The 16,719-nt window shown below is 36.9% G+C and overlaps 2 protein-coding genes across 2 annotated transcripts; one reads left to right on the forward strand and one right to left on the reverse strand.

Moving 5' to 3' along the window:
* The first annotated feature begins 701 nt into the window (after positions 1 to 701).
* LOC104889784 (uncharacterized) lies at positions 702 to 14,288 on the forward strand. The gene is made up of 4 exons (XM_010675089.4): positions 702 to 988; positions 1,344 to 1,692; positions 11,720 to 12,833; positions 13,121 to 14,288. The coding sequence occupies exons 2-4, from the start codon at positions 1,615 to 1,617 to the stop codon at positions 13,648 to 13,650; spliced, it is 1,722 nt and encodes a 573-aa protein (XP_010673391.2). The 5' UTR covers positions 702 to 988; positions 1,344 to 1,614; the 3' UTR covers positions 13,651 to 14,288.
* Positions 14,289 to 15,104: 816 nt separating this feature from the next.
* Positions 15,105 to 15,686, reverse strand: LOC125495797 (uncharacterized). The gene has a single exon (XM_048640626.1). The coding sequence runs from the start codon at positions 15,684 to 15,686 to the stop codon at positions 15,105 to 15,107; it is 582 nt and encodes a 193-aa protein (XP_048496583.1).
* Positions 15,687 to 16,719: the final 1,033 nt, after the last annotated feature.

A 16,719-nucleotide genomic window follows, 5' to 3' on the forward strand; every position in this document is an offset into this window, starting at 1 on the left:
TATTCATCATATTCCTCATAACCGTTTTCGAGGATACTATATATAATTTCTTTTCAAGCAATGCATTTGTTGGGTTTTCGTCCCACTTGGATTAAATGGATATGTTTTTATGTAATCCATGGCTCATTTCGAGGCATCTACGTACCACGAGTGACCCATTAGCTCCATATTTATATCCTATTCCTATTTGTATGAAAATTTCAGACCACTAACTCTCATTTGTCACTTAAGACTCTATTTTAGGCTATGGTATGTGACTTGCATATAATACTTAAAAAAAACTCGTGTTAATTTTTGTTTGCAAAATGACTGTTTAATCCACTATTTTTGCAAAATTTGCAATGTAAATCATAGTATGAAAAACATTATTGATGATTTTAGTAAAATTTCGGGACAACTATTCAAAATTTTTAAATCATGCATCCTTTCTTCAAGCATGTCCTTAGCTCAGGAAAAATTCAACCGCTCGACAAATTGCTAAAAGACCTAACATGTTTCTTAAACGATTACAACATACTACACAACGGTGTTATCATATTACTAATTATTTTGGAAAAAACACCCTACACAATTAAAATGATTTTGAATCAAGTCATAAAATATTTATTTTAAACAAAAATAAGTCATAGTTAGAATTATTAAAAGTGAAACGACAATATTTGACATTATTCTATATTTCTATAATTCTATCTATTAACAAAGAGGAAAAAGAGAGAGAAACAAAGAAAAAGAAAAGGAAACATTAAAAAAGAAGAAGTTTCTAACCCTTACACAATTTGCGCAACCCTCGATTACAATTTCCATCTCTCTCTACATTCATTCATCCATTCCAGTTTTGTATGTAAAAAGTTGACAAATCAAACACCCACAAAATCGTAATTTCAGCATCAAAGTTTCATGAGCAGATAAAAAAAACACTGAGAGAAAACAAATTGAAGATCCTTTTTTCGACGTAAACCTGAAAGTTGGATCTTCCAAAAAATTGAAGGTTTGTTTTGGACTAATTTTTACTATAAGCTTTAAGATTCAAATTTTATAGATTACCCACAAATATTTTAGTAAGAATTCAGAATTTGTGTATTTATTTTTCAATCTTATTCACTGATAAGCTAAAAAAAATTCAGATTTTGGGGTTTCAGTTGAACCCACTTAACCCCTCTTTGATATGCCACTGATTCTTGTTGAAATAGAAGTTTGAGATGATTTTATGAATTAGTAGTAAGTTAATTAGGTGAATAGTTTGAAAGTTTAATCAATTGAATTAGTTCAAGTTTTGTTGAATTGTTGTATGTTTATATGTTGCTGAATTGATTGGTGATATTGAAATTTGTATAATTTTACAGGGTTTGTTGGTTCAGCTAGAGATTGTTGGTGGGTGTTTGTGGAAAGTGGGTTGTGTGGATTTGAATTATTGAGTTTGTGGGTTTGAGAGTTGAGACTGAGTTTATGGAAGAATTTTGAAGCTGGAAATGAATGTGGGGACATGGTGCATGGACAAGAGCTTAGTTGTTGGTTTGGTCCCCATTCGGAGTATCGCCCTAGCAATAGCTTACTAGTTGAAGCAGTTGCGCTTGCAAGGGGTGACAGATTCCTGAGGCCCTTGGAAGTTTTGCAATGTCGCGTTGCTTTCCTTTCCCTCCACCGGGATACGAAAGGAAGACTAAAGAGGACGACACTGACTTGCTAAAAAAGGTTAAAACCTATGCTTTTGAATTGGCTGTGATCCGTTATGTTCATGTGAAACTCTATGTTGAAATGGAACCTTTTGCTGATACCCTTTCCACCAGTGGGGTGTGTATTGGGTGTGGTGGGGGGATGTAGTTCAAATGACACTTTAGCAACTCGTACTCTGTTCTCGTCCATGGAATGTGGAATTTCGATTTTTCCATGATACCAAATTTTAAAGGTGCGTCCTAAAATGAACCTGATTTAGTAGTATTTGAGGACTTACCTAAGAATATGCAATAACCTAAACTTCACCACTTCTGAATGTTCCATAGAGGAGCTTCGGCCATTTCTGCTAATAATATGCTTTGATCATTAATGGGTATGGAATCTAACTTTTTTTTTTTCCTTATGAAGTATCCATAGAACCTGTTGCAATCACACACTTCACATTTAATTAATTATTTTCTTTATCTTGATACATGATCCATAATTTTCTTTTTGAACCACAGTCTATTAGTCTTAGCTTTCCATGTGAGTTCTTTGACACCCTGCTATACAAGAAATGTCGTGGATTTGGTTACTTGAAAGTTGTAGATAATGGTGAATGCGGATATAATTCAAATAGACATTGGTAGTAGAGTTGAGTCTCGGTTTTTATTTGTTTATTACCAGGATATTCTATACTTGCGTGCAATGTAAAGGACACTAACAAACCCAAGGTGGCAGGGCTTGACTAACTAGATGTATAATTGCATTCTATCAATCAAATCAAACTAATTATCTCGATTATGTAACTAACGTCAAATGAGTACGTATCCAGTAGAAACGATGTTACGGGATTCTGAGAAGGCGTCTGTTTGTACGATGTAGATGAAGTTGGTGGTTTCTGAACAAACAACCCTCCTTTGATTCCACAAAGCTAGTATATTTGAAGAGTTTCTGTATATGGTTACAATTGCATAGGGATCATATATAGGTGTTGTATATTTATTATTTAAGTTGTTAATATGATAGCCAAAGCATTAGAAGCATGCCCTTGTGTTTTGCTTTTTTCTGAGTGTTTCAAACCTTTTGGGATATAGTAGTTTAAACTATACATTTTTTGAACTCGGAGATCAACTATGCTTTAAAGTTTAGACAGTGGTTATCACTTACTTACTTGAGCCAATCCACAGACTACTAAAGTACTAATACAGTTGCTAATTGCTTTCAAGATATCATGTGCATTTTCTTCTTTGTGTGAAGAAATTTGTCTATAAAAGTCGATTTTCAATAATTTTCACTTGAGTGAATCTTGAGGCTTGACAAGATCCTACATGAATAAGCTGATTAAGCTTTACACATCTAGGTTTCAATTAGTTGTAGAGATTGTCGTTGATGCTTGGTAAGAGTCCAGAAGTTTCTTTCAGATTCTGTGAAGCAAATTTCTTTATGTTTATTGTAGGCTGATCTATTATCCTCCTATGCCTGCTATCATTACTCTTTGCAAGGCATAGCATCTTAAGTTTATATCTATAACATAGTATCAAAATGCGGCTGTTTCGGTTCGGTGCGCCCGTTTCATAACGGATTTGAAGCCGACTGAACCGAAATAAGCTGATTCATCACGGTGAAAAAAAACCACGAAATCTCGCTCGCATCGAGCCTTACAACCCCGAATCACCTGCAATTTCTCCCAAAAAAATACTAACCTCAGATTTGAAATTGAGGAGTAGAAATCAGTGTTACCTAATTCCCTAATTTCCCCGCGAATCGCGAATTGAGAAAAGCGAATTATGGTCGGTTTTGGTTCATTTTTGGCGAATTGGCGAATTCAAAAGGCGAATTAGATAGCGAATTAGGTAACACTGGTAGAAATAGTTGAAGAGGAGAAGAAGCTCTGAAAATCTCAGAAGAAGAGGAAAGAGAAAAGGTGCATGTAGTCGCCATAATTAAGTATGACATTTTTTATCTTTTCTTTCTCCTAAAGCTTTGACAACTGACAGCTTCTTTTCTAAATTTCTTTTCTCCCTCCTCTCCCAATTTCTTATTTATTGCTTTGTCAGTTTTTATTTTTATGTGTTGCATCTGTCGGTCTTATCTCTACTCACAATTCACATTAGAGATGGCCACGATGCAGGTTAGGCGGGCTGATCCGTGGGCTCAAGTGGACCGGGCTGAGATTTCATGGCCCATGACTGGACCGTGAAATTCACAGTTTGGGCGGCTTGGTCCACGGGCAGAAAAATCTTGGCCCACATTGGTCTGTTACTGATTTTCATGGTTCGATAAGCTGTTCTTGCGGTTCGTGGGCCTAGCGGGTTGGCGGGCCAGCGTGAGAATTTTTTATTTTCAAAATTATTTAATTGTTGGAATCATTTATTATTGTTACATAAAACCTTTAAAGTTAATTAAAATATATACAATTATTAATATTAATGAAGAATTTCATTATTTTTGAATTTTGATTGAATTATAATATATGAAATTTGATTAAAATATATACAATTTGATTAAAATATACACAATTTGGTTGAATAATTACTTGGACTTGCTTGGTTCGGTTCATGGGACGGGTTGAACCAGTTTCATGGATTAGGTTGGGCGGTTTTTAGTAGCGGGCTTTCATGGGTTTGGGGAAAAAAATATGGCACACGACCCACCCACTAATTTCACGGTTCAAGGTGGGCTGGACCGGGCTTTTTCGTGGGCTCATCCCACACAACCCAAGAGGCGAGGTAGGATGGATGGAGTGGATTGGTCCAGTGTTGGCCATCTCTAATTCACATGCTTTCTTAGTTTCTTTTTTGATGGGAGGCTCTATTTTCTTTTTTTTATTGCTTCTTTTCTATTTGCATTACTTTTCCGTTTTATTATTATTATTATTTCTTTATTTCTTCTATACTTTGGGTCCCAATATTTTTTTCTTCTAAAAGCTTTGGACTACCACTATGCTTCCATTTATAGGGAACTATTTATAACACCTGAAAACATTTAAAAGCAAATTCTTGCCGCCACAACCGTGACGTGGTCTGAGATGAACGTATCCGTTCCGTTCCAACGAAACTGCAACCGTTACTGAAACCGCATTTTTGAACTATGGTCTATAAGGACTGCGTTAAAGCTTCTCATGGCAAGGTTCATAACCAGAATTTCCTTTTTCGCATGAGATTCTCACATATAGTTTGTTCCTTTGTAATCGATGGAGGACTTTATTGGATAGTTGGAGTTAGTATAACCATTTGTGGTTGATGTGCTTATACTTTTTTTTGTAGTGGATCTCAACTTATACATATACTTTTACAGTGCAAAACACCTTTTGTAAAATAAAATAAAATACATGTACATAAAGCATTTACTTTGTATGAACACAAATAGGCATGACAGAGTCAGAGGTTTTAGGAGATTCACGGGTCACCTGTTTTTTCTTGCCCTTCTTGCAAATGTTGAAGTTGAGGGTAATAAACTGCATAAAGTAGCTGCGAACAGGACTATGATAATTTGTTTGACAGCTCCATTCGTGAGACAAACTGAGCTTTTATAAGTGTCTTTATATCTGCTTCTCTTCCTCATGTAGATCTTGGCAAGTAAGAGGTGTAGTGGCTACAATAAGATATCTCCATCTGAAAATAAGTCTCACTGTTGACATTGAAATATTTATGTTAAATCTAAGTTGACGAGAAAAATACTGTGTTTTCTTGTGCTTGGGGGGATTTAGTTGCAATTGTTAGAACATTGGAGGATTTTCTTTTGGTGGTAGAACAGTAATGATAAGAAGACTTTTTTTGTTCTCTGGCCTTTTCTTTCAGGGGGAAGGAATGGTTCTGGTTTGCCTGGCCCTTGTAGGATTCTAATTTTAACTTCAGGCATTCGTTTTGCTCCCCCCTCCCCTGCTGCGACTAATAAAGAAATGAATTCCTTCTCCCTGTTTTCTCGGTTGCCACAACCATTCTCATAGTCGTGATTTTCTATTTGAGACTCCAACTATAGGTTTATCACATTTTATGGCTGTATGTGTTGGATAATGTTTTTGATCTTGTCGACATTGTATATTAGGTTAGTCTCGTGTATGGGTGAATGTTGGCTATACTATTGTTGAAAGTAGTACATTTGATTGTCCTTCTCCCTGTTTATTGTTTGCCAATGTAGTTCTACTTTTGGGTTCATGGGTTGCATAAGGTCTGAGTGCGATGACGAGTATGCTAAGTGTTCTGGGTCTAAGTTAGTGGCTGAGTGCTTATTAGGTTTATAGGAGAATGTTATCAAGTCACGAAATGAGTTAGAGATTCTAGAGTGCTTGTGTTGATTTTGTGAAGGTAGCTCTGGTGGACCTAATGGTTGACGTTATGATAAGATCTTCCAGTGTGACAAGTGAGTGCATTTCTTGGCGTTCATTATGATGCATTTAGTTGGATGGTTGAATATTTGGGGAGGAAGGTATTGTGTAGATTTAAAGCTATGTTACTCCGACACCTTCATTTAACTCAAAAATCGGGTGTTGTGTCCGACACGACACTTCACCTGGATACTTCATTTTAAACTAAAAGTTGTCTTTTTCCCATAAAATAGCCGAGTCAGATACTTGGACACCCGTATCCGAGTAGATACTGAATCCCTGAGCAACATAGATTCAAAGTCTCCGTGTGCCTTTGTTTGAGGTTTGTTGATGATTTATACTCGTGAGTCGTGACCAAGGCAAAGCCTTAGAATATATTTTTGTTGAATAATACTGGTGCTAGTGTAATCTTAACGTCTTCACGACTTTGTGTGCTGGGTCCATGTGAGGAATTTTTAGGTTTTGAGAAGGATGTTAAATCAGTGAAGGTAGCTGTGGTGGACCTAATGGTTGATGTCATGATAAGAATTGGCATTGTGATGATTGATGCATGTGTTTCTTGCATTTGTTCTGATGTGAGTTATTTTGTAAGGGAAATGAGGAGGGGGGATATCTCAACTTTACTAAAACTGACTACTTTACGTGCAAACATTAACTTTCAATATCTACATTATCAACTTTACATTTTTTTTAAATCCCTAATATAATGGTACAATTCCCTATCCATGATTTACAGTTTTGATTTTTTTCAAATACAAAGCATCCTAAACAAACTATTGGTTCTTCCTGCATTCCCTTCCATAATCTTCTTCCTCTTCTTTCTTATGATAGTGGGTTGTGGGGCTTTAAAGTTTTTGAGGGTTGAATAAAAGAGTTGGTTCTTTCTATTAGTTTAGGCCCCTATGAAAAAAGGAATAATGATAAAATTTGTAGAAGCTTTCCATTTTAGGAAGTTTATCAATTAGACAGACGAAAATGTAACGTGTATCGATTAATGTGGGATGAGGAGAGCCGTAAAGAGCTACTTAAGAAAGAGTTATATTGATTGTAAGGTAATATGCTTGATCTTCAAGTAGGAGATATATTAGGAAAAGAACTAGAGAAGACCACACATAGAGCCTAAGATTAAGTGGTGGAAATTACAAGGGGACTAACACAAATTGTGGATATGATGGACTGATGGTTACTGCAGGTACTTGGTCCATGAGCATGGATTTAAATATAGACTCAGCATGGACTAAGATAGAGCACATCGGGAAGGGAGTGGCAAAGGAGGTCCTAGGAGAGAAGGATGCCACTAAGGACACATCTTGGTGGAATGAAGAAGTACGAAAAGTGATAAAGAGCAAAAAAGAATGCTATAATATATTGGAACAATGTGGGAGCGATGTGAACTATGAGAAGTATGAGGAGGCTACGCGATGCAGCGCAAAAGGGAATCAGGAACATTATGCAAGATTGGATACAAAAGAAGAGATATAGGACATCTATAGACTCGCTCATATGAGAGACAAGAAGACACCTGATATTGAAGATTTAGTATGTAAGGATGCCGACCAAAGACTTAGTGGGACATAAGGAGATAAAGGTTAGATGGAGGTCATACTTAATAATAACCTATTGACCAGCGATCAAGGGCAAGATATTGGAGATATAATTAATTGTCATGATATGGTCAACCGAGTTTTCTTTGGAGAATTTAAGAGGGAGAAACGAAAATTTTACCGAAAAAGATGGGATTAAAGAGGACAATGAAGCCTGATGGCATACAAATTGAGGTTTGGAGATGTTTGGTTTGGGGGGGGGGGGGGAGGGCTCGAATGGTTAACAAGATCTGGGGAAGTAATAAGACCTCATTGAAGTGGAAAAAAATCACTTTAATCCCTTCGTACAAGAATAAAGGTGATGTCTAAGATTATGCTGACTATCAAGGGATAAACTAATGAGTTATACTATGAAACTTTGGGATAAGGAGGATTTATATATGATTTTCATTGATTTAGAGAAGGCGTATGATGAAGTAGTGAAGGACGTACTTTGTTGGGTTGCAACAAGGAAAGAAGTCTGTAGGAAGTTTATTGACATCATTAAGGACATGTATGAGCGTCGAGGGAGTTAGCACTTAGCACTGTCGGGAAGACAGAAGAGTTCCATATTACAATGGGAGTGCATCAAGAATATGCACTTAACCCTTTTCTATTTGGTATAGACATGGATGAATTGAGGAGGTCAATTCAAGATGATATACCATAGACGATAGTGCATGATGTTTTGTCGATTGATGATGTTTGTATTGATTGATGAATCGAGAGAAGGCGTGGAAGACAAGATGTAATTACAAAGACAAATTTTCAAATCTCAAGCGTTTAGGTCGAGTAGAAATAACACAAAATATTTGGAGTGTAAGTTTAATGGGACTAGAAGCACGGAGGTTGGGGAAATCACCTTAGATGGCCAATTTATCCAAGGTTCTGATTTCTGTCGCTATTTAAGAGCTACTCCCTCCGTCCCTTAATAGAGTGCCCATTTCTCCAATACACGTTTGCCAATGCACGTTTTGTATCGTTAATATCTTTAATTTCATATTAGTAAAAATTATAAAAGTTTGATTTTCTTAATGTACGTAATGAGACGAATCAAACAAGATCCACATGACTATGTTTTTCTTATATATTAGAAATATTTTTTGAGGGCTTTCTTTACCTTTGAATAGTGTCCAAAAAAGAAATGGGCACTCTATTAAGGGACGGAGGGAGTATTATCCAAAAGGATTGGGAATTGGATGGTGATGTCGCTCATAGAATTAAAGGGTTGAAGTGGAAGAGTGCTTCGAGGTTCAATGTGATCCTAGCATGCCAAAAAGTTTGAAAATAAAATTCTACCGAACGATAGTTAGACTTGCTTAGCTATATGCTACGGAATGTGTGGACATATAAGAAAGGATCGGTGAAGGAATCAGATAATTAGGAAAAAAGGAAAAAAGTAGGGGGTTACATACAACGAGTTATGAGATTTTTTAAACATGCCAGGCGCAGTCCAAGTGATGCACTAGTTACAAGGCTTGAAAAGTAGCATAGTGATGGGATTGTTTGGGAAAACCTAAAAAAACTTTGATAAATGTGAATGAAAATAGTATGAGTTTGCTTGGGATTCAGAAAAAAATATGGCATTGGATAGGGTGAAGTGGAGGGAGAAAATTATGATGATGACACGACTTGCCTTTGTATCTAGTCCTTATGATTTATTTTTACTTTACTCATTGGGTTTTATGAGTTTTTTCCCTAAAAAGTATTTTGTTTATTCTCCTTTAGGATTTTCTCAAATCTTTACATTTGTTTTTCTCTTTACCTCTTTATTAGACCATTCAATTTTTTTTATAACCCCATATTTTGGTTCTCTCTTTGCACCTTCTCCGGCTTTTGGTTCCGTAGTATCTATCTCGTCTTACTCTTCTCTCATTCACTATCTCATTTTTCTTTATTTAGACTCTTCTTCATTAGCTTTTAATTGCTTCAATGGTCATGGAAACTTTTTTCTATGGTAATTTTTGTTAGCCAACCCCACACCATTTTGGGACTAACGCCTAGTTGTTGTATACTATATGGTGTATGTGACTTTTTGCTCATTTGGGTCCACTTCCTTACCTTGACTGACCAGGTGTGCTCAAGCAAAGTTGTAGGAATACTTGTAAGCTCTTTGATAATTCTTTATTAGTGATGAGTCTTTTTTTTCAAAATAATAAAAAATTAGCTACCTTGTGATGCTCATGTTCACATTCTCTTTTTGAGAGGAAGAAAGCACTTGGTGAGATAGGGGAGGTGATTTGTGATAAGTAACTATCTTTGCGGGTATGACTTAGTTGGCCGGATTTGTTCTGCGATGTGACTACTCTTCTGTTGAGCAGGTATCTTGACTCGAATCTTTGTAAACTGTCATAACCTTAAGTGATCGCTTTAATTTATGTTGGGGATATGGGGTGAGGAAAACTGCTTGCTTTTTGGCTCAAATAGGCACTTGTTTCCTCAGTCTGTATACTTAAAGATGGAGACCCAAAAACATAAAGAGAAGATGGAGAAAGTGCATTTGGTTCGATTATTCAGTACTTTGAAGCATTTGAATTTTCATTTGGAAATGTATATGGCTCTATATTCCATGAAACTGCAGGGAGTGTATATGGCTCTTTTTTTCACTAGATGGCAACCTAATTATTGAAGCTAGCTGCTTAAGTCTACCAGAACAAATGTACTGTTCCTGGCGTTAATATAAAATTTGTTGGCATCTTTTAATTTTTTTGTTCGAGATGCTGGTGACTGGGTGCATTTCTCTGGTTGCCCTTCATGATGTTGCTTTTTGTCTGATCTTCGTGCTGGTTAATGTGGTTATGATTTTTATCGTATGTTGGGTTTTGGGTTTACCATATTAGGTTTAGAACTCATCTCCTTCAAAGGTTGTTTCCTGGAGTTATGTGGAAATATGGCTAGAAAAAGCTCTTTGCCAACCCATTTTTGTTTCCCTTGGTACTTAGAGATGCACTGATTAGAAACATGAAACTGGATGGTCGGTCTTGTAGACTTTGTACACCTCATTTTGACTTTATGTAAATTGAGTTGAAGCTACTCATGAATTTTGCCCCTGCGGGCTGCAAGTCTGAACCTCATTCATAGGTTTATTCTTTGTCAAATTGAGGGTCTGGAATTGGTGAAAGCTGATGTGAGGTGGTACAAACCCTGATTTTTGTATTATATACCCTTATTATGAGGATATATTTTCCCCCCTTCCCTTTCTTCTGAGAAACGGGTAAATTGCTTTTAGTAATGAGCCTGAGTTATAGAAGTGTGCTGGCATTAGAGAATTTTCGGATAGCGTAAAAGCGTAATGTCGATCTGATCCCTTGTAGAAGCAGTAGGCTTTTCAGTGTGTTGTGGCTCTTAGCAGTATTCTGTGTCCTCTATGCTTCTCCAAAGTCCAACCTTTATTTCCACTTTTTTTTTTTACTTTTGTCTTCTGTGTTCCCTATGTTTCTCCTTTCATTTTTCTAGATTTCTCTATCTTATCTTACCCCTCCTTATGGTTTATTTCCAATCTTACTGGGGGAGGTTGGGTATGGTGGGGGCCAGCCATTGTTTTTCCATATCTAGTTTGGGTTCTTGGGGCCTAAATCACCTTTATTTCCACCGTTTTTTTTTTTTTTTTTTTTTTTTTTGCCTTCTATGTCCGCTATGTTTCTCCCTTCATTTTTCTAGTTTTCTCTATCTTATCTTACCCCTACTTGTTGTTTATTTCCAATCTTATTGGGGGAGGTTGGTATGGTGGGGGACAGCCAGGGTAAAATGTTTTTCCATATCTAGTTTGGGTTCTTGGGGTCTAAATCACCTTATATTGGGTTGAAGCTGTTACTAATGATCCTTGTCAAGTTATTGTATGTTTTATAATCTAAACCATTTGAGTGATAATTTACTATGGCTCCACTCTCTTGCCTATATCTTTAATGCTGGTTTTTGGTTTCAACTCCTTGGAGTGCTGATATGGATTTATCGACTTTGGTGGCTGGTGGTGGTGATTTGATGGGCATGAAGACTGACTATATGCATTCTACAGGAAAATCCTTAATGAGCACCAGGAGGCTCTTTTACTTTCTTAAACTTAGCTTGGGACTTAAGTTGGTGTCTTGATTCATTTGTTGGTGGTATCTTGTTTTGAGCTTGATTAGAGTTGGTTCAATGCTGTCACTTTCAGGAAAAACAAAAGGAGAAGAAGCACAAAAAGGAGAAGAAAGACAAAGAAAAGAAAGAAGGCAAAGAAAAACGTGAGAAAGATAGAAATGATGAAAAACAACGGGATAAGAAAGACAGAAAGGAGAAACAAAAAGACAAAAAGAAAGATAAGGAGAAGGACCGGGATAAAGACAAACATAAGAGTGATCTCTTACTTTCTGATGAGAAGAAGGTTGTGGGGTCAACTGACAGCCATGTTCACAAGTCCTCTGACAAGAGCAAACACAGAGAAAATGACAGAAATGCTACTTCTGCTGAGAAGAGAATTGGCGGGCTGTCTGCAGTTCCCAATGGGATGGTGGTTCATAAGAATAATCACCAAGTTCCTAACAGTAAGAGTTTCAAGTGTACCCCAGAGTTGGGCAGGAAGAGCATGGATGAAGAAAGGAGAACAGTTAATCAATTGTCTGATAAGAATGTTGGTGCTGAGGGAAACAAGGATGGAGGAGTGGTCAAATTGGCTGCGAAGAGTGGAGGACCTCTACTGGATTCAAAGGAGAGGGACAAGGATGGAGGAGTGGTCAAATTGGCTGCAAAGAGTGGAGGACCTCTCCTGGATTCAAAGGAGAGGACCAAGGAGAAACCAGCCCTTGATGGAAGGATGGATGGACGAGGCGTCATCGGGGATGCTAGACCTAGTAAAATCCCTTTGGATCCAAAGTCTGTTGGTGTGGTTCAAAACAGAGTTGGAGGTATTCTCAGACCTGTGGAGAAGAAGATTGAGCAGAAAGTGGAAGGGAAGGAGAAGGTTAGAGAGAAAGAAGGTGATGATAAAAAAGGAGATAGAAGAAAGGAAAAAGACCGAGAGAAATCAGTCCTCAAGGACAGGGAAAAGGAGAAGAAGAAAGAGGAGGTAGCAAAGACAACATATGAAGAGAAGCACTTACAAATGACAAGAATGAAAGATGGCAGTGAGAACCACTTACTGAAGCCAAGTGCAAAGAATGGAACCATGAAGGATGTTTCAGGCGTCCAGAGTGTGGGGTTTCATAACATAACAAAGGATAGCAATCATCATACTCCTACTGTGAATAATAGGAAACGGAAGGACATTGGGCTCAATGGTACTTATGATGGTGAGCTCTTTATCAGCATTGTTTTTGACTGCTTGTGGAAACTGCTTCATTTGATACATAAATATTCTTTAGATATTAGTGGTGGTTAAAAATGAAAAGAAAAATTAAGGGACTCAGCCCCTAGTACAATTGCAGTCTAGATCCTATTCCCTGCCCTTTGAAAGATTGGAATTGGTGTTCAAATGTACGTACTAGTTTGATTTATCATGCCAATGATATATGTACGATCCTTGAATTTTATCTGTAGCTTATGTAAATGCTACTTATGTTTGGGTTTATCTCGACAGAGCTTGTCACTGGGCCTAATAAGATGGCAAGGACAACGACTTCCCCTCATCAGTTGACAGAAAATGGAAGGATCTTGGAGCCTTGCCAGAACTCTGCTGCATTTGCTCCCGCTACCCAGAGGCCACCCGTGAATATTAAAGGGGAACGTAATCTTCCTCATGATGATACGCAGAGACCACCCATGAAAATTAAAATGGATGGCAAGGAATGCAAAATCAATGGCACAATTGCCGGTCCCTGCACACAATCTTCTCGAGAAACAACTGCAAAAGCAGAACGGAAATCTGATGCTCCTGCAAAGCCACCTCATCCAGATACAAAGTATCTCGGCCAGGTGCTTGTAGTACCTAAATTAGATGAATGGTCTGATCTTGTTGACCAAGAGTGGCTATTTAACAGCAATAGCTCCTCAACAAGGAGGCCAGACGTTAAATTGTCTGGGATCGATGAAACGCCGCAGGTATGGGAAAGAGCCTTGTGGTTAGAGCCAGTAGATATTCATGCTTTGCCATATGTTATTCCTCACTGATTGGGTTTCATGAATTGTGGTTGTGATTTACTCATTACCCCCCTCCCTTTGCGGGGAGAAAACAAAACCCTAGCCAAGCTCGGGGAAATTGGCAGCAGAGGCTGTGAGATTGAAATTCCAGTTTCCCGCCTCGAAAGCTTGCTCCTTGAAACTACGAATTCGTAGATTGGACTGAGCTCTTTCTGCATGTTCTGTACATTAGCATTTGGTGCAGCTATCAACTTTCTTCAGAGCTTTTCTCATATGGAAAAGACGATGCTGTTAGGTTGTGTCGCACCTGCCTCGGCTTAGATGCTGGTCATTCCAGGAGCTAGGGTTTTGATGGCAATTTTGAGCCTCCTAGCATGAGAAAACCCGATTCTTTCGTAAGGGAAGTATAATCAGCTTCCCGTATAGTTGCAACGGTTGAGAAAATTGTCGTTTAGATGGGAGATGTATTAGCTTGTGAAATTTATTTTGTTTAGAGTTCAATGGGAGCTTTTGCTAATCTTTTCAGTGTAAGAGAAATTTCTTAGCCGTGGTGCTTGCACCCACCGATTTTGATTTGTAACATAATACTCTTAATTTACAGAGAAATGTAACATAGAAGAAGGAAATGGGAAGGCAGCTTCATATATATATATAAACATTTTTCTATATTTTTTGCTTCATATATATGTTTTGTTAAATATCTGCATTATTTCCAGGTCACTCTCGAGTCTCGAGTAATTTTAGTTGAATAGAGCTTGAATTGAACTGGATTTATTTATTGGTCAAGTCGAGTTGCAATAACACATTGTCGATCTTTTGAGAAGGAATACTTTTAGTTACTCTAATAAGCGTGTTTTATTCAAAATGATTTTGATTGATCTAAATTTGGCTAAATTGTTGTGACTGATCTGAACCTGGCTAAATTGTTTTGACTGATTTGAACTTGCTAAACTGATTTTTACTAAATTTAGCTAAACTTTTTGGTAAATCATTTATTTGAACTTCTGTCTTTTGAAATAAGTGCAGTGCAACTTAAATATCGAACTAGCAAATTACCATCATGGCGTGACATCAACTAATGTTATATTTCATTTTTTCTGGAGGTTGAGAGTTTGGGGTTTTGTTGGAGATACACAATATTGTCTTTCATAAAGTGCCAATAAATAGGTGGTATCACGTGAATGTGTGTTAGTAGCTAACTAGATTGCATGCAAACTATATAGGTGATGGCCTTTTTCAATTTAAGGATCTTTATAAACCAAAAACTCTTGCAGATTTTTTTAACACAAAATAAGGGTTTTATATTACCATATCAATTAGTTACATCAAAGTCATTTAGAGGGGACCAAGCCCTCATAAATCATAATACCCATAAGCTAGATATCCAAAGTACATAAGCCCAAAATATGTAAACCAAAAGTACATCTTCATGGGAATTGATGAGAAACTAAAACGAACTAACCCGAAGTCATAGGATTCACCAACTATTGCATATGGTCCTCCACAATGCATTGAGGGGGAGTGGTGTGGGTAATTTTTTCTTCCTCCATGTCCATTCCTAGTCTTGCCAATTTATGGGCTACAATATTGGCATCACGTTTCGCGTGTAAGAAAATTACCACCCAGTTTGTTTTCGGGAGCTTCACTATATCACAGATGATTGCATTCAGTTGGTGATGAGGATATTTATTTGCCCTTTCCATCATAATCTTCAGTGCTTGTGTATCTGTTTCAACCTCTAGTCTGGTGATGTTATGGTCCTTAGCCATTGAGAGGCCCTCTTCGATAGTAGCCAACTCGGCTGCAGCTGGATTGATGGCAGCAAACTTAATGGAGAAACTCATAAACCACGAGCCATCTGTTCGCCTAATCACTCCACCTTCACTTGTTTTGTCTTTAGCCTTCGATGACCCATCCGTGTTCAACTTGAGATAACTATGAACTGGAGGCTTCCAAGCAATGTTCAGATGAGGCTTCTGAATCATCTTGCTTTGCTTCTGGAAAACATCATTATTATGCATATAATCCATAAAGAACTGATTAAACTGTGATGAGGAGCGTAACATTGCTCCTTCAAAAACCGCCAACATTAGAACTTGAACCAATTATAATCTAGTACATCTCGCTGTTAACGCGACTTGTTTTATGGACCGACCTGATTTGACCCAAGTAGTTGATTTAACTCGATTTAAAAATCCCGACTCAAGATATTCAAAAAGTAATTTGACCAACTTACTATTTTGGAACGTGTAAGTTGTAATAAGTGCTATTAGTTTGGTTGATTAAGTGTCGCTTGAACCTTAAGTGTCGAAAATTGAACTAAAATCAATGCTAATATCAGGGCTGGACAAAGTAATATCTCTAAATTGGTATTGCTAAAATTAATGGAAATTTGATATTATCAGAACGGCACATTACATCAAATTTAACAAGATATCACATGACTATATTACGAAATATTTCAAATGAACAATTTAAAAAAATTACTGAAAATATTGCTGTTTTACTACGTCAATGTTGTCTAATTGTATGGATGTGTAACATTTTTTTTTGTTAAAGTAACGTGCAAAAAGGATTCAGTGAACCTTATAAATTGAAGAAAAGTTAGTGCAAGATGTGGAGGTTTTAACATATACACTAATTTAAGTCATCCTATATTCCTATGTTACGTGCACAACTTCCGCTCTAGCTCAGGAATTAAATGCATAGTGTAATTGCATTTTAGTTTCCAACTACTCTACTTACGTCTCATGGTCTATGCACAAACATCATCAAAGCCTACTTGTACTACTTTGATATGTAGAAATAAAAGTCTATACATCGATTTAATTTGAGTTGTCTAATGATTCAATATTTCAATTAGATTATAGAACGGAGGGAGTAGTAATTAAGGAATATAAAACATGATATGATTTGTATTTTACGTTGTACTTATAGTGAAAAGTAATGATTTGTCGTTTTTTTAGACAAAAAACAAACAAAATAACATTAGTTGAAGGCTTTTGGTATTATTGATTGTTTCAACTAATAGAAGTAACTTAAATGAGCAAAAAAAAACCAATAAAATTACAGTAAAATAATTACTTAAAGTAGAAAAAA

The sequence above is a fragment of the Beta vulgaris genome, chromosome 3, assembly GCF_026745355.1.
Source record: "Beta vulgaris subsp. vulgaris cultivar EL10 chromosome 3, EL10.2, whole genome shotgun sequence".
NCBI lineage: Eukaryota > Viridiplantae > Streptophyta > Magnoliopsida > Caryophyllales > Amaranthaceae > Beta > Beta vulgaris.